Source organism: Numida meleagris, chromosome 9 (genome assembly GCF_002078875.1).
Source record: "Numida meleagris isolate 19003 breed g44 Domestic line chromosome 9, NumMel1.0, whole genome shotgun sequence".
NCBI classification, from domain to species: domain Eukaryota; kingdom Metazoa; phylum Chordata; class Aves; order Galliformes; family Numididae; genus Numida; species Numida meleagris.
Genome location: NC_034417.1, coordinates 3719167 through 3743290, shown reverse-complemented (window position 1 = coordinate 3743290; position 24124 = coordinate 3719167). Strand labels below are relative to the sequence as shown.

The 24124-nt window shown below is 44.6% G+C and overlaps 2 protein-coding genes across 2 annotated transcripts in view; one reads left to right on the top strand and one right to left on the bottom strand.

Moving 5' to 3' along the window:
• Positions 1 to 20942, top strand: part of LOC110403869 (translation initiation factor IF-2-like) — a 52483-nt gene extending 31541 nt beyond the window's left edge. Inside the window, exon 8 of the transcript XR_002441863.1 lies at positions 9066 to 20942. The gene's annotated coding sequence lies outside the window, so the exon portion shown is untranslated. The remainder of the gene's footprint in view (positions 1 to 9065) is intronic.
• Positions 1010 to 2880, bottom strand: LOC110403864 (C2 calcium-dependent domain-containing protein 4C-like). The gene is made up of 2 exons (XM_021407615.1): positions 2723 to 2880; positions 1010 to 2450 (listed from the first exon to the last, which is right to left on the bottom strand). The coding sequence occupies exon 2, from the start codon at positions 2393 to 2395 to the stop codon at positions 1094 to 1096; it is 1302 nt and encodes a 433-aa protein (XP_021263290.1). The 5' UTR covers positions 2396 to 2450; positions 2723 to 2880; the 3' UTR covers positions 1010 to 1093.

The following is a 24124-nucleotide window of genomic DNA, read 5'->3' as shown; positions in this document are numbered from 1 at the left end:
ACAGCCCAGCTCAGCACAGAAAAAAAGGAAAAAAAAGGGAGGGAGAGGGTGTCCTCAAGCATGCAGCTTTATGGTTCTTATGATGTTAAAGCATGCACCTCAGCCGCTCGCTATTTGCTGGTACAGTACAGAAAAAGGTGATCCTTATTCTACCCCAACACCTTAAACAAGGTACACAACAAGTTAGCAGCTGAAGCAGGAATTCAGTTCAGAGATCCCAAGCCATCTTTTGCCCGTCCAGCATTGTTACCCTATCTGCCTTAGTTTATGGAAGGATGCAGTAGCTAAATCGCTGAGAGCTAGAGCTCCAGGGTACGTTCCGGACCAAAACACAATTACCTGGCAACTTCACCCAGGCAGCTGTGAAATCAACCACGGAAAGGAAGGGTAAATGAAGATGCTAACTGTGCTAACAGCAGTCGCCCTCTCCATAGTGACGCAAAGCAGGAGTCACCTGACTGCGTAATGGTGACAGTACAGGTCTGTGGAGAGAGAGCTGAGCCTGCACACGGCAGCACGTAGCTGCTGCCCAGCAGAAGCTGATTATGTTATTCTCAAAACAAGGAAAACTGTTAACGCCTGCTTTGGGAATCCAAATCCTCCCCAAGTGATCTAGAAAGGTGAATTACCAAATGAACCATCTCTCCCGCACTCACTCCCCAAACATAAGGCACATTAAAATGTTCCTTTCTGTAAATATGAGTGCTGTTAAAACGGTCTATTTAACTGATGTATTACCTGGGTGCTGCCAGAGTTTAGTGCCTGCTGCTTGCATATGCTGTGTATGTGCTTAGGGACCAGAGGAAACTAAAAACAACCCTTCCACCCCCTCAAAACCATAAACAAAACAGCTTTGACTCGGTAACTGCTTAATACCTGATCCTAAAGGCAAACCAGCCCTTCTCCCTTCTCCACCTCCACAGCCACCACGGAATTTAGAAACAAATGCATTACAGAGCTCAGAGTGTTAAGGCACATTGGCATGAAAACAATACCAAATGACACAGTGTTTTCAAGTATTCTATAAGAATAAGAAACCAAAACTTTATTTAGTAGAAAAATTTCAGAATACAAAATTAGTCTGTCTGAAGTATTACAAGGACAACATACTCATTAAAGACAATTCCTGTTCTCCCAAGGTGTAATCCCGTTTCATGCTGCATCCTTTATTTGTTGCTTTCATCCTCACAGAGCGGCTGAGGAGCTCTTCTTCTGCAATGCCATCAAAAAAGAAGTCCTCATTGAAGATGGGATTCCTGCTTCTCTTTATAACAGTGCTTCTCTGTTTCTGTGTTTTCCCTGGCACCAGGGAGAGGGTGATGCAGCAGTTTATGTTTTTGGGCTCTACAGAGTCATCATATAAACCCTCTGCACTGATCAGACGGATCCGCAGCCTTTCATTCTCTGAGCAGTATTCAGCCGACAGCCTCAACATGCCCCCCTTGTCCATGACTACCGTGCTTTCTCCCACCAGTCTCTGCCGGCCGTGAGCAAAGTCCAGGGGAAAGAGGGGAGAACAAGACATGCTGCAGCTCCGTGCAGAGAGCAGCCCCTCCGAGGCCCGCCTGATGGCACTGGGGCTGTTATCAGTGGAGCTACTCTCCTCTGTAGACAGAGAATTATTCCTGGCCATGCCAGATTTGTTCTTGGCTTTCAGTGCTCGGCAGAGCAATCCTTCCTGACTTCGCGTCTTGATCAAGGAGCAGGATCTGGGAGGCGATCTGTTGAGAAGTGGGGAGCTGAAAGGAGAGGAGTCGCTGGAGGAGGCAGTGTCGCTGTCGCAGGCACCCTGCCTGTGCAGGGAGAGGTGCTTGGGAGGCAGCCTTACCGAGGTGAAGCTGATAGCAATGGGATTGGACGCGTTCCCTTTGCCACTGAACGTGTTAGCTCTGGATCGAGGCAGAACCAGGCTGGGCAGAGCCCCATAAGCGTCACCATGGAAAATCGACTCCTTTCTCCTGGTGTGGGGACTCTCCAGCAAAGTGCAGAAGCCATAGGAAGTGGGGGCTCTGGGAAAGTGAGGCAGGGAGAGCGCTGCTTGGGACTGCGGGTCTGAGTTGGTGCCTTCTTCCTCCAGGGCTGGGATCTCTTCGGCACTTTCCACCTGGATGCAGTGGGGCAAAGAAGAGCTGGAGCTGTGGTCTGAGGAACTAAGACGTGCATCCTCCGAACCGTGGCACTGGCGGGAGACGGGTCCCTGAGCAGGAGCAGCGGTGCTCAGCCGGGGAGGGATGCAGAACTCCGGGATTCTGTCTGGGGTGAGCACGTTGGGAAATGCAGCAGCCCCCAGGCGGGCTTTTTCCAGCAGATGTTGGCCGGGTGGCAGGCCCAGGAAGGAGGCACAGGGGAGGTTCCCGCTTCCCTGCGACGCTCTGATCTTGTCCAAGAACCACATCGCTGCACCCAGACGGGAGGTCCGCAAAGGGGAAGAGCTGAAAAGGCAAATCTACCTGTAGACACAGAAATGCAAAACTACATTAACGTGATTCCCAGGCACACTACAGCAAAGCGAAGCTCTGAGGATGCTGAGAACGGCGGGACCGGCACAAATGCAGCCCGCACTTCCAAAGCAGCCTCTGTCCAGCACACTGCCGTCAGTGAAGCTACATGGATTTTGCCGCAAGGGCAAAATGAAGCCACCAAAGAGGCATCGAGTCGCTACCGGGAGCCCTCCCCGAGCAACCCCTCCGCGCTCCATCCCCGAGCGCCGCCCAGGCCGTACCTTGCCGGCTCCCAGCGGCCCTCCGCGCCGGTGTCTCGGCCGCTGCCGGCCCTTTTCTAGCGGCGCCGGGCGCCTCCCACCGCGCCACCGGCACGGGGAGGGAGGGACGGAGGCAGCGGGGGGGGCTGCGGGGTCGGGGCGTCCCGCGGTGCCGCCGCGCTCTGAGCCGGGCCTGGAGCGGCTCGGGGTGGGGGAATCGCAAAATGAGCCCTCGGCGAAAGAGCGCTTCTCGATTTGCGCCTCTTGGGGAGGGCTAACCCTGATCCAGAGCCGCCCTGCGGGAGGAAGTCCTTCGTCCTCCCCGTTCCCAGCTGCTTTTCATTCACGGCCGCTTTCGAGATTATCTAACAAACGCAGTAAAAAGGCAGAATTGTCTCACTGCTTCCTTTCTGCTTGAGATCCTGGCTGTTTTCCAACCTAAGAGCATGGAGCGCAGTTTTCCTGGCTCATTTAAAAAGGAGTTGGCTGATTTTCTGCATCGGGGTGCGTGCCCTCCCTCCGTGCTATCAGCAAAGAACATGAGCCAACTGAGCCCCGAGGCAGCACCCTGTCACTGATACCGAGCAACAGGAACCAGGACAAAATGAGGAGAAAGAGGAGGCAAAGAAATGCTTTGGCAAGATGCCTTGACAAGGAGCATCTTAAAAATGCAGGCATGCCTGTCTTTTATGGGACACCTCACAGAGTGGCGTGGGATCCGCGAACTTTCCCGGCACAGCTCTGCAATGCAGCAGAACACAAATGGAGCTCTGCAAACTCTTTGTGATTATGCTACGGGCTGCTAAGAGAAACCTTCACTGCACACCTGGGAGAGGTTAGCTGAAGCTGAATGCCTATAACGCAGTGACAGGAACAATTTTGTCTTTCCTTTTCTCCCTGAAGAGCTAAAGTTCATGTTTACTTGGCTTGGAATAGACTGGATGTGCTCAGAGGAAACAGATCAAGTGGGTTTCAGGGGCAGGGAACATTTTGAACCTGCTGAAAGGTTCAGCTGGGAACACACGTGTCCTGGGGCTGAGCCCTGTCTTGCTGCTGCTCATTTTACAAGCTTCACTTTCGTAATAATCCTCTAGGGGGTTAAATAAGAGACAGTCTTTTCTGCCATGCTTTGTAAAAGGGTTCTGGACACCCAAAAGCTCCCCGGTAACATTTTAATTGTTAGTGCTTTTGTAGTTTACTTCAGTGGACTTGTTTGCTGTGAGCACAGCTCCAGTCGTCTCCAAGCTAATGCAGAGCGGCCTGGAGGGGAGGGCAGGAGGGGGATCCTGCACCTTCGCCAGCAAGCAGGACTTGGTGGCCCAGGGCAGGAGGAGACACAGGAATGCGCTCCTTTGGGCAGCAGAGCCATGTGGCACACACTGCAGCAGCACTGGGGTGGTGTAGCACCACATCACCTACTGCATAGCATGGAACTTCCACTGAGTAAGGGAGCTTCGTCCCATTACACATACCTCTGCTCTTAATATCAAAGAAAGATTGGCCTCTGTAAGTGGAGAAAGATGAAGGAAGGCTTTCTAGTGGGATGCTTATTACTTCTAGTGACAGTTCACGGATGTTGCCCAGATCTGGCCATCATGGCAGTGGTGAAATAAAGCAGCTACCCTGCTTTAGGTGCATCATTTCCATTTAGGCTTCCTCTACACACAGTAAAAAACAAACAAACAAAAAAAAACCAACAACGCTAGGGATTCCCCAGATCCTCTGATCTGTCACCCCCCTCCCTCCAGTGACTGAGGCCGAGCAGGTGCCTATCAGTGGGTGCTGCGAGCCCCCTCCCAGCCCCGTTGTGGCCATTTACAGCCAGCTGCTGTGCTGGGATCTCAGCGGCCCTCGAGTGCTTGTACATCGCCCTGGAAATAGGCACTCCAGTGCGTGATTAGCTGCTTAGCTTCCTGCGTTCAAAAGAATTGCTCTTTTCCTTGATTAGTTTCAGAGAGTAATTAAAGAGCAAGTAAGCTTCCCGTTGCTATAAAAACGCTTACAATAAGCCTCTTCTAAACGGGAAGGGCTATGACTTGGGACTGAGGCTTTCCCACCCTCCGTACCGAACATCAGGTGGAACTCCGCGATCTGGCCGGGGACTGGACGAGCCGGGACGGCGGCAAGTCCCGTAGCCGAGTGATTCGGGGTCGGCCGAGCCCGGTTGCCGTTCGGCAGCGCCGCACCGCTTCGGTTCCCGGAGCCGCGGGGCAGGAGCGGGCCCCGGGCACCCCCTGTCGGCCGCGCGCTGCGGCTCTCGGGGCTGTGCGTGAGGCCGGAGCCCCCAGCTCGAAGGCCGGCCTCGCGCGTGAAGGCTTCCCTGTCGCATTCACCGGATCTAACTGAAGTTTTTGATTCAGGGTTTAGTTTACAAATGATTTCGTTCTCCCGCAAGCAATGGCAATGTCCTGATTATTTGTTAAAGAAACACGGTAGCGCTACAAGCTGCCGAGCATGGGGATAACATGCATACACACCCCACACACAGCTACCATAGCCTATTTCTGTAACGGAAGGAGAATGTCCTTATCCTGTACAACTGCACAGCCTGTCCAGTGCAGCTGTTTTGGTAGAAGACATCTCTACGTGGAGTATTTACACTAATCCAGAGCTGTTCTCCAGGTATTTGTCTGTCATAGAATGGCTTAGGTTGAAAGAGACCTTATAGCCCACCCACTCCCTGCTGTGGGCTCAGGATCCCATCCAACCTGGCACTGAACACCCCCAGGGATGGGGCACCCACAGTTTCTCTGGGCAGTCTCTGCCAGCACCTCACCACCATCTGAGTAAAGAATTTCATCCTGACATCTAACCTAGATATATCCTCTTTCAGTTTAAAGCCATTCCCCCTTGTCCTATAACTATCAGACCTGTAAAAAGTTGATTGCCCTCCTGCTTGTAAGCTCCCTTCAAGTACTGGAAGGCTACAGTGAGTTTTCCCCGGAGCCTTCTCTTCTCCAAGCTAAACAAGCCCAGCTCCCTCAGCCTTTCTTCACAGGAGAGGTGTTCCAGCCCTCTGATCATTTATGGCAGTGATTGGCTCAAGGAACTGGAAGGAAACTTTCACCCTGGGGTTACGGTGGACCCTGAGGTGCAGATGTGCAGCACGGGAGCCCCCCACCCCAGTTCAGGGTACACCACCTCCCCTAGGGCTTGGCAATCCCAGCAGAGTCCCCAGCTCCCTGGAGAAGGCTCAGGCTCTGCCCTTCCTGCCTGGCACATCCAGCCAAGATGAGCAGGAAGAGAAAAAAAAAAAGAAAACTTTTTGGTCTGTCCGCTGTAAATAGGGAGTGTGCAAGGACAGCAGAGATGAGGTGGCAAAGACTTCCAGCAGTCATTCAGCTGTAGTTTCCTGAAAAAACATCCTCAACAGAACTGAGAGGCATTTGGATTTTTGTTTTTGTTAGATATCAATATCATGAGCAAATATTTAGCACGTTGATTCATTCCTGTCATTTGGACAAAGGTGCAAGCTATCTCACAGCAGTCTGCTTACCACTCCAGCCTAAATCAGTCACTTGCATTGAGGGTACTAGAGCTCAGTAGTTGCAGAGATCCAGCAAATCTAATCCGAAAACTTTCTTTCATCTTCTATTTCATATCATGTGGCAGCTTGTATTTTATCTCATCAACAAAGGCCAATTCCTGTGCAATTTTGTAAGTGTTCTTACTCCTTGGAACAAATGAATGAAAGAACAGATGAATGAATGCTGCTTGGCAGCAAGAGCACATGAGTGGCAGGGCCCTTCAGGCACATGGAGGCTTTATGCAAAGTGTCTCAAGTGCCTTGTGTCTCAGCAGTATGCATCGTACAGACCAACTAGGTTGAACTGACGAATTCTTTCTCTGTAGCGTATTATATGGTCCTGTGACAAGAAGCTGACACTTGCCATGCAAAATCCAAAGAGATTATGCTGCCCTAATTCCACTGCCACTGAACTCAGCAAAACCAGTCCGGTCTGCGTCTGAAGTATGGTACTACAGAGGCATCTAGCCATACATGGCTTTAAATGCTTTTCCATGTTTAAAACGGAAATACGCCTGATTCCAGGAAGTATCTACTTCATATCTATTTCAAATTTGAAAACATTTACATTATTTCCACTACCACACACACACTCTGTCCTCCAAAGAGCACAGACCAGAAACAACCTTAAAAGGAAGGAAGGAAAGGTTAGTTCTCTGCTGCACCTCAGACACAGGCTCTCGGGCTTTCCTGGCTGGTTGCAGTGTGCCCTGCAGGTACAGTACGTATGCAGCTTAAGTGCACTAGGTGACGTCGCTGTGTTGGAGTAACAACCTGCTAGTACAAACAACACTTGTGAGAATGAATGAGGCAGCAAGCCAAGGCCATTTCAAAAAGGATAATTTACCTTGTCAGAACATGCTAGGCCTTAATTCAGAGTGTTAAACGTTTTAAAAACAGGTGTGTTGACAGACATCACTTCCCTCTCATGTCACAAAGACTGGGGTGTCAGTGAACAAGGGGAGTTTCTAGGCTCAGCTATGATAACATTAAATACAGCTGCCTGCAGGCCACACTGTACGTACTGTGAGAGCCTGTGAATGTGACAGCTCCAAGGAGCCAGGTCTCCCCTGCTCAGCCACGCGCTGTCACGGGAGGCATCAAGGAGCCACTGCCCATTTTTGAGGAAGGGCAATTCTGCTGTCAGGTGGAAGGCTCCTAAGGTGCACATGCAGGAGTGCATGCCTGAAAAGCTGCCTCCAGGAGCACGTGAAAATGTCCGTTTCAGAGTCTGCTGGAGCAAAAGGTATTGTTGCAGAATACTAATTGCATCAGTATTTTGTGATCTTCAGCTATACAGCTGGCGTATTTCGGAGGGACAAATGCTAAGTTAAAGATGTGCTATTTAAGACTTGAGGGAAATGTTTTCTATGCAGTAAAAAAATCGACAATGCAGAGCTGATTCCCTCCTCTCCACATCATGTGGTGAACCCCTATTTACTTATATCGGCTTTTCCCTAGACTTTGTTTGATCTAAGAGTTGACTTGAAGATATTCCTGCTTTGCAGTAAGTTAAGACAGCCACTGCCAGTCCAGGCAGCTCCACTCAGACCCTTGCAAGTAAATTATTAAAGAGAAATTTGATGAATCAGAAGGGGATATCCTACAAGTATTAAAATTTAGTTGAATGTTTTGTCCATGTGAAGAAAGTGGCACACTGGTAGGACTGGCTTCAATATCTTGGTGGATAGGAGAAATCATATCTTTAAGTGCAATACGTTCCAGAGTGGTATCACTAGTCAGCAGCACGTAATTAAAAAAAAAAAAAAAGTACAATGCAAAGCTTTGCTTCAAATAAGATTTGAAAATCATCATCCACTCCTAGCTCTGGCATTTGGTGCTAGCAAGAATCTTTGCTGGCTTTTATCTATATCCTGCCTCCAGATCTGACTGGCTTCTCCCTCGTGGAAAATGCCCAAGATAGAAAAATTATTCAGAGATTATACTTGGAGTTCTTTCCAAACCAATGGGAACCCAATGCAAGAAGGAGTGTAAGTACTCAGACCTATAGCACGTAGCCCTCCAGATCTAGACTATGCTCTTGCTTGCTAACTCTGTATTTTGCAGCAAATAATTCATCACCAGAATACTCTTAATCCTAGAAAAGGAGAAGCAGAAAGGTGATACGTTCTTGGAGTGCCTGGTGACAAGTCGTCTTTGTGCTGATAGTGTCAGCTCCATCCAAGATCTGTATTGCTTTTGGTTTTCCTTTCCTGTATGAACTACGGAATATCATCTCGTAGCAAAAGTGAAGAGTAAATAACCATTTATTTTACCAAGCTGTGACCTGGTAGGAAAGGACAAAAATTGTTCGTGCAATAGACCTTAAAACCCAGCATGACAAACTACAAGCTTCTGAAATGGATTTTACTCTCTGATATGCCTGTGGAACTCCACAGCCTTTGACACAGGTGTACAAACAGTGACTGGCTTAGATTCTTCATCTAATCAGTGGCCTGACCCTCTGCAGCAGCTGTGTGCCACAGCTTGAAGATTTAGTCCTGCACAAGCTGCTCATATTTTACCGGATCTTTATCTTCCTTTGTCCCTAGGAATTTTTCTGTATAATCCTTTTCTTCCCTACCTCTCTACATGAGCAGTTAGCCAGAGCCTGGACAAATATTAATTCCTGAAAATTTAGCATAAATGAGGAAAACAACGTGGATACAAGAGTTCTACTCTTTACAGTGTTAACATCCTTTTACAAAGTATTTTTTTCTCCCCGTAGCATCTCTTAACAAGGTTTCTGCCATCTGAGTGAACCTGGCATTTTTACCAAGTCAGGAGGCTGACACTTGCTACCAAAGCTAATGCCTTCTATTTATTTATTTCCGGTAGGTTTTTTGTCTTACTGCTGAAGTTCTCGCCAGCAGATTCCCTGCTTTTTGGAGACTGCACGTGGCAAGACCCTTAGAGCTCCACCCTCCATCTTCAGACTGTCCTCGGTGTTTCTCTGCGCAGAAGGACAGTTCTAAGTTCTATTTTAGAAGGACCCAGGTGCATTCAGCAGCTGTACAGTAGCTTTCTGTCCACCAAGTTGTTGTGTTTCTGTGGAAGTATTTTTGAAATGAAAAAGTGTTCTGCATTTTTCACTTTCTATTTAAAAAACAGGGGCTGCTAAGGCCTTGACCCCGTAAACCTTCATACGGATAATCCATGATTACCTCACTTATGCTAGAGCTCCTTATGCTCGCAGATTACTTGGAAAACATAAATCATTTTGAATATCAGTGGTGGAAAAAAAGCAATCCATTAGTGAAACTGCTATCGTAACTGAATCCAGGAGGCACTGTAGAGAGCCCTATAGACTTCTGCTGACTTCAGGAACAGGCTTGGGATCTTACAGAAGTGCTGCTTACGGTCCTAGGGAACAGTGGGAAAGGAAGAAAATAGTGACAATTTTGTTATCAGAAAGAAACCCACAAATTTCATTTAAAACAAAATTAAAAGAGAAGTCACGTACTCTGGGATAAAGGAGAAAGGAGAAAGGAATTTTGCAGTAACCTCTTCTCTCCTCCCAAATCCCACTGTTAATCATCTGCCATTAATGGTTTATAACCAGAAAAGTAGCAAACTGGGTTAAAAATATATACAGAACAGCACCGGTTCACAGCAATGGACAGCAAGAGTGTGAGAAAAGCAAAGATTTTCTCTGATAAAATTGCTTCCAAGTCAGGGAATCCATCAGCATGAGAAAACAAACAGCTTTACTGCTGCTCCCAAACATGAAGAATTTCAACATATGGCCACAAGATATTACTACATAAAGAAAAACAATTTGAAGTTATTGCAGTCATATACATATTCCTACAGGGAAAAGTAGAAATAGGCTCATGTGGCTGTATGAGATTCCCCAGCACTTTGTAGAAATTGTAACATGGTGAAGAGCTTCAGTTAAGAGGGGAGGATGAAACAAAACCCTTAGTCCTTTAGCTGCCTCAACCCCTCTTATTCCCTTAAGCAAGCTCCAAGCTTGATCCCAGCCTGAGCCTCCCTCCCTGGCCCCTCGGGGCTGGCAGCCTTCCTGCTGGAGGCTGGGAGCAGGCAATGTGTTACGCATGGCACTGGTGTGCAGGAAGTCTTCCCTCTCTACCCCAAACACTTAAAAGGAAACAGGCTGCAATCTGCTTGTCATGCATGTTCCACTTGATGTCTCGCACTACCCAAAAGCGTGGCAGAATAAAATACTTGAGCTTTTGAGATGTGTTTTTTGCTATCTGTACAAGGAAATTAAAAGATAACTTCGTCTGCTTTCTAGCACTCACAAGCATCTCTGGCCACTTTGTCTGTCTGTCAATAGAAATAACATACAGTGAAAGCTCTGAGAAATGCTTTCCCAGCACCAGTTTGATAAGGGGCTGCATGGACAGGGTCCTTGAGAAGAAAGATGGGATAGCGGGGAATACCATGTCCAGGCTGTAGCTATGGGAAGCACAGCAATTCCTTTGTGACCAGCGGCACCATCCTCAGAGCTCAATGTGAAACCAGACAGGTCATCCAGCAGGTTTTTATGTTTTCCTCTCACCTGAGTAAGCGATGAAGGAGACTTCCTGGGTTGTGGCTTTGTAATCTCTCTCTCCTCTGTTTGTAGGCAGGTGCTCAGACATGGGTATATATGTGTGAGTGCAGGGATGGTAGGGCAGCCCCTCCTCGGAGTCTCTGGGACTGGAAATACTTGGAAGCTGCTGTTTCACTGCAAAAGAAGAAAAATCTCTGGCCTTCAGGGCCAACAGATACTCAGGCACTAACAAGCATAGCTCTGGCTTCTGATATTTATAACATCAAGCTCTGTAACGACAGCACTCTCACTCTGTGTTGTTTGCTCTTGTTTGCTCTTTACTATGATTGAGAAGAACAACTGATCTTAACTAGTTAAAATATTATACCCACCAATTCACTGCTTAACAATTCTCCTGCAGTATCAAAGCAGTAGCATTCAACAGCAGATAAAGTGTCACCAGGCCAGAGGAGCTTCAGCTCCCTCATAGCTGGATAGTGTTGCCCATTCAGAGGACAGCATTTTCAGACAATCTGAAGTCATCAACAGCTGCCCCACTTCACCTGTCAACAATTCAGCCCCCTTGAAATGTCAAATCCTCTTTAAAACAACCCACTTCAGCTCTAAGAATGTAATTAAAATCTCTTCTACTTTCTGTTAGACCAGCGGCCCTCGGAAATCAGATAGAGACCTCTCATGACCCCATGCTTAGGCCAATTTTCTGAAGAAAAGCTGCCAAATAAAATAGAGGTCTGTGGATGTCTTGTTAGCTGTGTTCCTGATACTCCATTCCACTACCTTCTTAAAGTATTGCACTATTTAATGGGTTGTAATGATACGAGCCCTTCAAGGACTGTTTTAGTGGTCCATAATCCTACTGGGACTGTGCAGAAACAACTTTCACCCAGTTTGAAAAGAATGGGGAACAAAGGAAGAAGAATGCTCTTGGGCTTGTGCTATTACACAGGATGCTTTGATTTTAAATATTTTTGAGAAGTATCTGCAGTGTGCTGCCCAGTGAAAGTGTAAAAAACCATTTCATAAGTCAGTTTGAATTAGCAGCACGTTGAGTCCTCCAGGCAAAGAAATACTTTATGGTTTATCTGCATGATAAAGTATCATTAAAAGAAAGACTTAACTGAAGATTGCTATCAGTGAATGACTGACAATAAGATGAAAGATTGATTTGATCACAGGAAATGCAAACAAATTATACCTCTAGGGGCTCGGTGAAAAATGGGGCAGAAACTGACAGTTTACGTGATTAAAATAAATCACCATCAGATCCTGGAGACGGAGCAGCTGGGAGTCAGCACTCCCCTCAGTTGTGCTGAGTTTACCTTTGTGTAAGTTCAGACTTTCACAACCTAAGTGAGAAGAAAGACATATGCCAAATGCACACTGTGCTCTGACCAAGCTTCACAACAGTGACTCCAGAGTTTCCACCGGTAATATTCCTATCCACCTGGTCATTTTTCCCAGGGGCTTGAGTTTCATGGAAGAAAATGCAGCAGCGCAAGAGGTTTCCTAGCAGTTCCTGTACATAGGAACAATTCCTGTATGCAGGAACTGCTGGAATTCTCTTGCTGATTTTATTGTACGTTTCTTTTCAATCAGCATCTCATTGGCAATCTGTAATGTCAAGAGCAGCAGCAATTTTCTTTCTTCGGTTCTCCCAAAGTAGAATGTATGTCTTTTTCATTTTTACTACTTTTTTTCAGTATCAGTCCTTTTACAGAGCACTGTTCCCATGCCACCCTTTCATCTCTCCGTCTAGACTGATGATTAAACCATTTGTCATAGTTGTTCTCGCTCCCATTTCAGTGCAACTGAAACAACAAGCATATTGACCAAAGAAGGCTGATCTAGTAGACTTAGAACACTTCATCTCAAAAAACATGAAAAAATATTAGATAGCATTGCCCTTCCAATCTGTTTCATCTTTTCTCCAGCCATAGGTTACACTGTACTCTAGAATTCCACTTTCTTCCTCTCCTAGAAATTAAGTGCCTGTCAGATTTCTGCCATTTCCAAATGCAGCTCAGCTTAACATATCAAAACCATTTTCTAAAGTCATTCTTACAGATTCTGCAGATGTTTGATGCAGAACAAGCAGCTAAGGCGAGGCTTTTCCTATGGTATGACCACTCTAGACATCCCTCTACTGTTACCAGCAACTCTACTGTTGACATTAGAGTTTCTTTGAAGATTATTTATACAAGGCAAATTTGCAGAGTAGACCATTTTTGGACAAGGAATGCAGAGCTGTAAAAGGTCTTCTAGGTCTCTGAACACGATCCCCTGCTATTACAGACACCATATTATCCAATTTCCCATCATGAACTTACTGCATCATGAAGCAAAGTCAGGTTTCAGTACTTCTCGCAGAGGAAGATCATTCCAGAACCCAGTCACTGCAGATAAACTTCATATTCTTTGGGTCTTCTCTTGTACAAGAGACTAGTCCTATCCTTCCCTGCAATTGGAGCACTCACTAGTGTTTTATATCAAAGAAGGAATATTTATTGTATCTACAGGAAATGGATATCCTAATACCTGCCTTTTTCACAACCGCTTTATATTAACTGCCCATGGTGACCTCATGACTGACCTATACCTGAGCCGCTATCCCACATGGCTCACATTTCATTGTGGAGGGTTTTGTTCTTTCTCCTAATTGCAAGAGTACGCGTTTTACAGCTCTGAATTTCCTCCTGTTTCTTTTACTTCATCCCTGTGGACAACAGTTCTTTTTCTCTTGCCTTAGAGGAACACTGATTTCTCCATCCTTGTCAAAATCCTCCCCCACAGGATGTTTCAAGCAAAGGCTTTCTTTGTTTGAGGGAAGAGGCAGAATATTTTGGTAATCAGAAATCCAAATAAACGATGCTTCCTGGACAGGAGCCAAGGGAAAGCTGCGTAGAAACATTCTATTCACAGAGTTGAAATGGATTACCATCAGGACTGTACAAATGAAAATACATGCTCATGTCACTGCTCCTTCTAAGTGCAGGTGTGAGCAGGCATGTGTGGAGGATTCACTGCGCGCAGTGTAAGCTCCCTAAGCATACATACCGCTGCTTTGCCATCTCTGGACTGGGAGCTGCATATCACTGTTACAGACAGTCCATCAGTCAGGTTTACTTTTACTCAACCCTGCAGTGGACATGCAATTATGTCACCAGTATGCTTGGCAGCTATAGCCAGCTCCTCTAGGTAGTGACTAGTCAGAAAGATAACATTTCAAGCAAGAGAAACGATGCATCTCGCTGCTCCTAGCTGCACACATTACTCTCATCTATAAATGTGGTCATTTCCTGAGGCAAAACTTCCAGTTTCCCATTCTCTTTGCTCCCCTTCTTCACCTGAATCACAATCCAGTTCCTCACTATTTGGTAACCAAGTAGCAGATGGCTGGACTACAATTAGACATACATACATGGTACCACCTGCTAGATACATTTTTTTTGTTCACACTGGAACAGCTGTTAGTCTCAAATTTTGCGAATTCAGAGTGAAGGAGAAGAGTGATTTTTTAATTATTTTTTGGCAGATGCTTTAATTCTTCTGCAGGGTATGTTGGCACAAACTCAGAAAAAATAGGATAATAGCTGAACATAATGTTTTACAATAGTTTTGCCAGTCAAATAGCAGACATTTAATAAGTTAACTTAACTTAAGGAGTCCCTCAACCAAGTGACGTGGGGCCTCAGCCACGTACATCTATTTTTTTTTTTTAATAAAGAATCTTCTTCTATTTTTAGCAACACAAAGTAAGCTAAACTATTTAAAATTTCATAAGGCGATGTATAGGATATAAAGCAATAAAGCAGTCAATGCATCAGAAACCTCCCAAAAGATAAGGCAGAAAGTGTTATCACTTTGTCTTTAATACCTCATTTAAAAACGAGGGAGACAAAGAAACATTTACAGTGCATCACTTCCATGTTTTCCAGCTCACTGATCCGTAAGTCAGTCCTTGAACCTACCAATAACACAGCATAATTTTCTCAGAGGCATTGATACAGATGAACTTAATTTTAGCATGGTGTAGCAGGCGTGGTGGTGATGGGTTGACAGCTGAACTAGATCATCTTAGAGGTCTTTTCCAGCCTTAATGATTCTGTTAAAAAGCACAGAGCTGACAGTTCTTACTGAAGTAATGGCTCTTCCTCCTTGAGAAGACAGGGAATTTCCTGCTTGACCAACCTCATCTCCTTCTGTGACTGAGTGACCCACCTGGTGGATGAGGGAAAGGCTGTGGTCACAGTCTACCTCGGCTTTAGCAAAGCCCAGAGAGTGGTGATGAATGGAGTTAAATCCAGCTGGCAGCCAGTTGCAAGTGGTGTTCCCCAGGGGTTGGTATTGGGGCCCATCCTATTTAATACCTTTCCTGACAATCTGGATGAGTGCACCACCAGTAAGTTTGCAGATAACACCAAGCGGGGGGAAGTGTTGTCTGCCTGAGGGTAGGAAGGCCATACAGAGGGATCTGGATAGGCTGGATCAATGGACTCTATTAATGTTCAGGCTTACTTGAAGCATATGAGCTGGGCTACAGGTAGCAGAATCCAGTTTACATTGGTGTTAAGGTTGCCACAAAAACTTGAGCTGATCACTGTTGACATGGTTCCCACTAACAAATACAAACACAGCGTGCCTTACTTCCCTGGAGTTGTTATTCTTAGTGATTGCTTTCCCCTCAAAGACTCTGCATTTAAAAACCAAGTCCAAATGAACATTGCTGCTTCTAGAAGTGGCTGTACTTCAGTGCTGGATAGATAGAAACTTACTATTACCTCACTGAATTGCTGGGCAGGAGTACCGTCTCAGCACACAAGAAACACCTGCAATATCTGACTGAGAGCCAGGAAAGGATTTGGAATTGAGACTGGTAGGCACTGCTGCCCTGTAGCCAAGTTCTCTGAGGCAGAATAAATTTCCTCACAAAACTACGAAGTTGTAACTAACTCCCTCCACAGTCACTAATGCCTTGATAATCTAATGCCTTACTCTCCCTTTCTTCTTTTTTCCCTCTTGTCTAATAGCTTTGCTATTTCTAACCATAACCAGTTTGTAGCTCCTTTCCCCTGCAATCCCCACCACTGCACACCTCCAGCCACAGATGCACTTCTTTTAGAGCATTTCCACCCAGCAGAGCACTTGGGACAGGCTGCCTCTGTGCCACACTGCTGGGGCCTCCTCACCACGGCAGGACAGGGTGGGCTGCACAGTGTGAGGGTTTGGCCCCGGGTGGACTCTAAGCTGTGTGGGATTTCTGTTCTGCTACAGAAACGTTTCCATGGGTGTCCAACCTCCAACCTTTAGGCTGGCTTAGGCCACACTGAGTGAAGAAAAAGAGTCTTGGGCCACATATGAAAGAGATAGTATGGTTAACATATGTACGTAGTAAAACTTATTTTTTATTAAAGCATAAAAAAAAGAGGGTAACAAAAACATAGAACAAGCAGGTTGGACACATATGCTTTAGGCCATGATGAGAAGTGCCTATGCTTATTGTCAAGGAGGCAAGGTGTAAAGCAACTGTGTAGTGCCAAAGTTGCAGATGCATTTAGGGATGTAGGCAGATGCACGATTGACTTGAGATTTTAGAGAGCATCTAAGATGTGGCTTGCATTTGTAGCTCAGGTGCTCTTACTCTCTGCTAGATACCTACCTGCATTCTCGGGAAGTTTGCCAACTTGGCCCCTTATCAGCAGCTCAGCCATCTCTATGGTCTACAGCAAAACATATATTGATTTCATCTGCATGCCATGCCCAGTCAACCAGCTGTCTCCAATCAGAGGCACACCTCATACAACCCCCTTTAGCTCTGAGTTCCACAAGTTATGGAACCATCATTGCTTACTGAAGTGATACCACATCCCAACTAGTCAATGCCAATTCCAACCACTGACCAGGAAGTATGCAAAGCCACAAGGTTCCCAGCAGCATACCTTGGCCCCCTTGGTATGCCAGCAGCACAGCCTTCGGTGTCTCATCATTCAGCTCTGTGTTTGCATGCATAGCCTCTGGTGACTTGGGAAGAGATTGAAAGGGGCTGTCTCTGTCAAAGCTGCTTACTCTACTACTGTGCCATGTCCTGCCCGTAAAGGGAGGGAAGAGGTGACTAGATTTACAACTGACAAATGTTAGTGTCGTTTTCTACATATCTCCTCATTAAATTCTAGTCAAGAAATTGATTATTGACATGGACCATCGCAGAGATGAACTAGAATTGAAAACTTTGTAGAGAAATTACAAGTTATTCTATTGATCAGCGCTAATACATTTTTCATTTTTTAATTCCCATTAATCTTAGTGAAACGTAACATCCTGGAATCCCATTTCCCCCACTAACACTAGTCCTACACACATCCAGAGAATCCTTTATTTTCTTCAAACACCTGCAGCATTGTAATTATAACCTTTCCCACCCCTAAGAACAATATTTTTTCCCTCCATTTGGTTTGTTCTTGAAATTGGACATATGGCTTTTTGGCACTGTGTTTTTGCTTTTTTGGGGTAGTTGAAAAGCAAGTCACATTGAAGCACTGAAGACCTAATGTACAACCTGTTCCATGGGATGGAGAATGAAGCAGTACGTCATCTAAGATGGCCGTATGAAGGCACACTACCTACTTTTCAACAAAAAAAGAAATAGCAATCCCTCCTTGTTTAATGAGGCAGGCTACCTCGTGCAAGGGTTGAGTCCTTGCTGCATGTCACTCAATTTTCTGGCACTCATTAAAACACTCAGATGAGGACTGCATGTACGCCTTGCTTCCTGAGAAGTGTTATTTTCTTACTTCAGAATCATTCTCCATTTTCCTAGTACTGCCTCAATGCGAGAGCACTAAGATCATGCAAAAAGGTACGTTCCCCCCTTCCATGTTGCTCCTATTAGCTCCCAAGAGCTTGCAGTCTCAGCTTTGGGGAGCTTTCAGCCAAGGGAGAGCACGTCACAAAGTCAGCTCTGTTGCTGCAGGAGAGAAACTCTCTTTTCCCTGTGTAGTTAAGGAATATTTAACCACTTCAATTTTATGACCATAAATGAACGTGAAGTAAAATTCATGTAGAACCATTAGCGTAAATTAGTTTTAGAATAAAATTGAATTAAGTAATTGAGGGCTACAAAACACTCCGGTGCAAGCTACATATCTAATTTGCATGGTAACTCTGGTTTGGCAATTACACTCTATTGAAATAATGCTGAAACCATTCCTGAGGCAGAATGGGCACCAGACAGCACTATTAAATGTAACACGTCGTAATACTGCAACTGCCTGATGACGTGAAATGGTCCTGGCACGCCCAGCAGCACACAGCATCACATGGGTTGCAGTCCCTGGCTCTCTAAAAATACGTGCCCTAACAGCTAATTAATCCCACGAAGCAGCTATTGCTTCAGCACTGTGCCATCCATTTTTAAGACTCTCTAAGCACTTCCATGAAGAGAGAGAGCTGATGTCTGTCAGGCAAGGGGTCGGATATTATCGTATGTTATGACCTTGGCTCAGCAGTACCTTAAGAGCTCTCTCTTAGCCAGAAAAACAGGGCTGTGCATCACCACTTCACGATGTACTTTCTTGTTGTTAGGAAAGCAAGGCTACAAGGCTCACAAGCAAGCCATGGCAAGGCCTAATCCTCCCCACAGAATTCAACGTGATTTGTGCCGTCAGCTTCCCTGGGTGGAGGATGCATCCATAAAGAATGGATTTTTCAGATACTAAGTGCAGATATGCAAATAAGCAGGACTCATGCTGATTTCCAAAACCAAGAGCCTACCAGGTAAGAATTACATCTAGAAAACTGTTCCTTACCTGTTGAAATGTTTTTTCCATCAAGAAAAAGGTTACCATTATATCAGCCTAGCTGATTTTACTTTTTCATTATTGCCACACTAATAACTCAACTACAATACTGTTTCAGAGACATTCAGTCTTTATTGTAGCTGCTGAATCTGAGCATTGAAAAAGAAGAAGAGAAAAAAAAAAGGGACATACAGTGCTTTATTCAAGTGGTAGAGAAAAAAAACAACGAAAAGGAATCATGACTGGCAGGAAAAGGTCATAAAGGTGCTAATAGTTACTGAAAATCTGGGAGGGAATACATGTAAGAAAGTGGACCTCATGGCATTATAACATGTAGATCCATTCAAAACATATTTAATTACATGGATTGGTTATCTGCAGACAATGAGCGTGGTATACTGTAGCATTTGTCATTCTCCAAGGCATGATATGTCATAATTGTGTCATTCCCCAAGGCATAATAGCAAGGAAGATTTCTGCATGCCAACATTCTACCTAAATCCATGAATATTTGTCTTCTATAGAGGTGGCTGCATCTAAAATTGTGCAAATAAATTTGATTTGTCAACCTGTGTTGTATTTAAACATTTGGAAGAATCTGCAGACTGGACTCCTGCAGAGAAATCCAGATCTCTGGCCAGTCTGGGGCCACGAAAGAGACCACACTTCTGCACAAGGGAAGAATATTCCATCATATAAAGCCTGGAAGACAGAAATAGTTGGATGTGAGCCACGGGAGAAACTTATCCACTGGATTCAGCAACAATTGGAGACATTATTGCAGTTCTTTCTGGATAGAACTATGGAAAAGTAAAAGCAACACTTCTTAATGCGATTATTCATAGATCATCTTTATCCTGCACTTCCTCCCATGATTGAGACTTGGCTGCTCCCAGGTCCTTTCACAAAGCTTCACAACTTATGCAGGAGCCTTCTCTACAACCTGGAAAAAATTCTCCTGCATTTCTGCATCTCACCACTTCTTCTGTCGTCAGACTTCATAAACATTCGCAGATTGCTGCTCTGCTGGCACAACCAGGTTTTCCCTCAGTTGTTCTACTAATATTTTCTGTTTCATTCCAAGTACTTCCCCTACCCGTGTCTGCCATAATTCGTAACATTTTCACTTGAAGGGTTGGCTTCTTTTTTGTTTAGAAAGATCAGATTTGCATAAAACTGCTAGTGAATGATTGTACACACTTAATTTGGAAGGCTCAGTAAATGCAAGTTAATGACCAGAGCTGGCTCCAGACTTCTTATCAGCATAAACAAACTAAGTTTTCTGCCTGAGGATGAAGAATCTAGGTTACACTCAGAGCTAGCTGCTTCTGTCACAGGCAAGTGACTAAGATGAGAGGCCTGTGTGCCCCCTGTTTTCCAGAAGTAGCTGCTGTTTTATTCATTCTCTTCCTCCCTCCTGGCAGCAGTAGCAGTCAGCCTGGCTTCTTGTGCTCTGCCAACACCCATCTTGGCATCCCTATTGCTGCTTTCTTCGCCTGTGCCTAGAGCCAGCTCTGCCAAGCACCAGATTAACCACACTCAAAAATAAGAATTCCAAACAACTCTGCCTATGCTTTCTGCCTATAAATATCTGATGAGACGAAGTTACATTCATCAGTCAAAAAATCTTGCCTGCAAGCTTGAAATAAGAAATTCTGTACATCTTTATATCCAGTATGTGCCAGGATCCATCTCACCAGGATTTTAATTCTTACATCTAGAGCACTATGTTCAAAAACCCTCCACCCAAGCTGCCAAGGACAATGCTATTAATCACATTTCCGATAAATTGAGGAGGTAGGCGTGTACACACATTTGCACAGATGCTTATTGCATCCAAAAGAGAATGGGCTTGTTTTATGCTTTATCTGTTTGATCAATTGTTGCAAAGGGAGTTGAAAAAAAATACAAAATACGAAGCCAGATATATACAACGCAGGGTATAGAATGGTATGTAAGGGCTAAAGTTTGTGCCAAGTTCCCACCACTGCACATGCCCCAGCAAAGTGTGAGCTCATGCTTCAAAATTATTGGAAGGTTTACTATACTTGAACGACCCCACAGCATACTTATTCCTGAGCATAAAGTGTGGTAGCACTCCTCTGCTCTTTCTTAAGAGCTGAAGATGAAATAAGTAACAGTCAGCATTTCTATGTGAGATATTCCAGCAATGAAAGCATCAGGGATTTAACCATACAAAACTTGTTCAGCTGATACTTTTGCCATCCTGTCATTCCTCTTCTTCCAATATGAGGGTGGCAAGCACATGGTACAACGCACCCACTCTGGAAGGAATGCAAGGCTGCACTGAAACAGTAAAATTTGCCCTTGAAGGAATAAATATGATCAAAGAAGAACAGACTATCACAGAAGTTAATACAATAGCAAAAAAAAAAAAAAAAATGTATCTATGTATCTGCTTTGAGCCGATGGAAAAAGCATGTTAGGTCCAACTCCACAAAGCTCTGTCAGTGCTGGAAAGGAAGGGGTGGCTTGGCAGAAGTGGTAAACCTGATTAGGGAGTAAGGGAGAACTGCCAAACACACAAGTCTTGATTACAATTTGTAGATTTAATCGACTTCTCTGCCACGAGATCTTCAAAATGAAGATTAAGAACATCTAGCCTTGTTCTAATGTACAGAGTTATGTCTACACACATTAAATGCCTCATGGCACCCCACATCATTTGTATTACCCAAAGCACAGAAAAAGAGTAGAAACAACCCCTCCAGGGACTGATAACTGGAGAACAGGCTTCATGTCTGGGATGGGGTAGGTAGCAAGGCTTCCTGGGGGGATACAAGGGACAAGTGCTTAAAACAGTGAGAATGGGAGAAGGATCAATGCCAGCTCTGCCTGTCCAGCAAGAGGTACAGGCATCTGAATGTAACCAGGCCCTGGCTGTAACTGAGACTCCCTGAGAAGAACACAAGGGTGTCTTACAGCTAAGCGTAGAAGAAGAGTCTTTCACTTATGTTTCCTCCAGACCAGAGACTTGCCAGAAGTAGTATAGTTCTCATTAACAACTGCTGTTGAATCGTTACTGATTTAATAGGTCAACAGGAGACCACAACGGTCAAGAATTTCATTGGTGAAATCGCAGAAAAGGCAGCTTACTTTTGAAGAAGCAGCCCAAAAGAATGGCATGTGAGAAACAAAAGATGCACTGATCTATTTTTATAAAATTCTCATCTAAGTTGTATTTTGTAATAATTACGTGCTGTCAGTGATTTCATGTGAAGAGTGAATTTTTCATTTTACAGAGGGAAGTTCTAATGTGCTATTCACATGAGTGAAAAGCTGATTATGTATGAATTTGATATTCAGAAATGATTAATTAAAAATTAACATTTGCAATCAAGTAAAATGCTGGTTGAGCATACATCAACAAGAGTAGATGTCTCTGGTTAGGAAGGCAGAAATAAGTACATCAGCACCGATGTCTATTCAATGCATCTGCAGAAAGGAAAGTAGCAGAAGATCAAAACATCAAATGAAATATTAAATACAGGTCATCCTGTTACGCTCAGAGAACACACACAGGTAGAGGTTACTTGCTCAGAACTGATAGGCAAGGACTCCACTTCCACATTTATCCTTACAATATGCTTTGCATACATAACGTATAATTATACTTTCCCACTTAGTGTTAGGAGCAGCTCTTTCCTTTGTCACGTGGTCTTCATCCATTTGGATAGAGCAGGATAAACATTTAAGACAAATGTAGAAAACAGTCTACGAAGAACTTACCACCCTACCCTCTTTCTTAGTCACTCCTTTGCACCCCTAGGTCACTGATAGTCCAGTTCTATGCAGCCACTTGGCTTCTGGAGTGAGAGTCCATCCACACATCAGTATGTTAAAAAGTGCCTAAGGTTATTCAAGGTACTGCACCAGCAGTAACTTCCCCTGCCCTTCCACAGCTTCCCACAACATTGAGTATTCCAAGTCAGCAGTACAGCAAGATACTATAAGCAAATACACTAGCCTATTAACCAACACTTGTATATAGGCAATGCATATCACTAAGGAAAAAAAGTACTGTCTAGCTTCTTGTACCTCCTGCTTTAGGTCTCAGGGTCTGCCTCACATTAAAAAAAAAAAAAAAAAGCATAAGTAAGAAAACAGATCTGGGGATCTAGAAGCAAGCAAGATTTCTGCAATATTTGGATAGAGCTATTAAGAAAGACCTGCAGCCTGATACAGCAGAATTAAGCATTCAGCACAACTCCTTTCTTGTTGTGGAAAAGGCTCTGCAGAATACATAAGCCCACCAGCCCATCCTTACACTCCATGTGTATACTCCCTCCAACTGCCACACAACCAGCGAGAGATGAGGGAAAAGAACAGAAACAGAGAATGGAGAAGGGGCAGAGGAACAAACACAGGCAACTGCCCATCAGCCAAGATGCTTCCTGTGCTCTGCCCTGCACTTCACCCTGGAGGTGGCCATCCCTCAGCACAGCTCCATTTTTCCCATGATTTCATCCCTTGGCTCTCCAGTGGAGGTCTGTAATTGCAGCAGTGCCAACTGCCTGCAGAAGCCTAGGGCCATGCTATGGGAATCCCTGTGTGGCCATGAAGAGAAGAGATTAACTGAATGGGAGCTGCAGGAAATAAAGCTTACCTAACACTTCGGTTCCACATAAACCCATAGTCATGCTAAGAACAGTGTGTGGCCCCAAAGCCAGTATCCTGGAATGTTTTTCTGCTTGACTAAGAGGTCTGCAAATCAATACTCATTTTGAAGAGTGCTATGCTGTTTGTACACACAGAGTTTACCCTGTGGGTCCAGATGTTAGTGCTTTATTAAGCATAAAAATTATAGGAGATTTGCAATAAAAAAAACAAAATACTGTGACTGCTGCCAATTTTTCTCTGGCAAACTTCCAGTAGGAAATATTCCTGTGTCAGCTGTAGCTCTCTCCTTTGGTATCACACAGACTCAGACAATGCATTTGTTGGATTCATTTAAGTATCTCCAAGTGTGTTTCATTGTTTTAAAGCATCAAAGAATTTTGGAGTTATAAATCATAACAAATAATCAGTAATTCTAAACAATGAAACCACATGAGAGAAATGAGGTGCAGATGTTGCCAGTCATTGAAGGAGATTGTAAAAGGGAAAGGAAACAGTTGTGTACATTATAGTGCTTGTTACGTGAGTGATTCATTTGAAGAAAGAGTGCTAACAACAGCTCTCATTTTAAGGTGAAGATTTTTCCAAAGCACTGAATCACCACACTTAAAGAAACACAGCAAAAAAACCCTCTCTATTACAGCAGCAAGCCTAACGTACTGTGACATCTGGAGAGCCATGGAAATAGCAATCAATTCCTTAAAATACATGGCATCACTCCAGTGCTTTACCAGCATCTGTAAAGTACGAGCAATTGAAAAAACAAACACTAATTGCTGCATGATGTGAATTTCAGACGAAGTAAGAAGTTCAATATAATTCTATATTGAAGAAGTATGAAACAGGTAGCATCTGATTTAGACCTGTGGGGTACTCAAGCCATTTAGAAGACTAAATCCTATTTTGAAAGCTAATACAGTTTTTCCTGGTGTACTTCTCACAGCAAA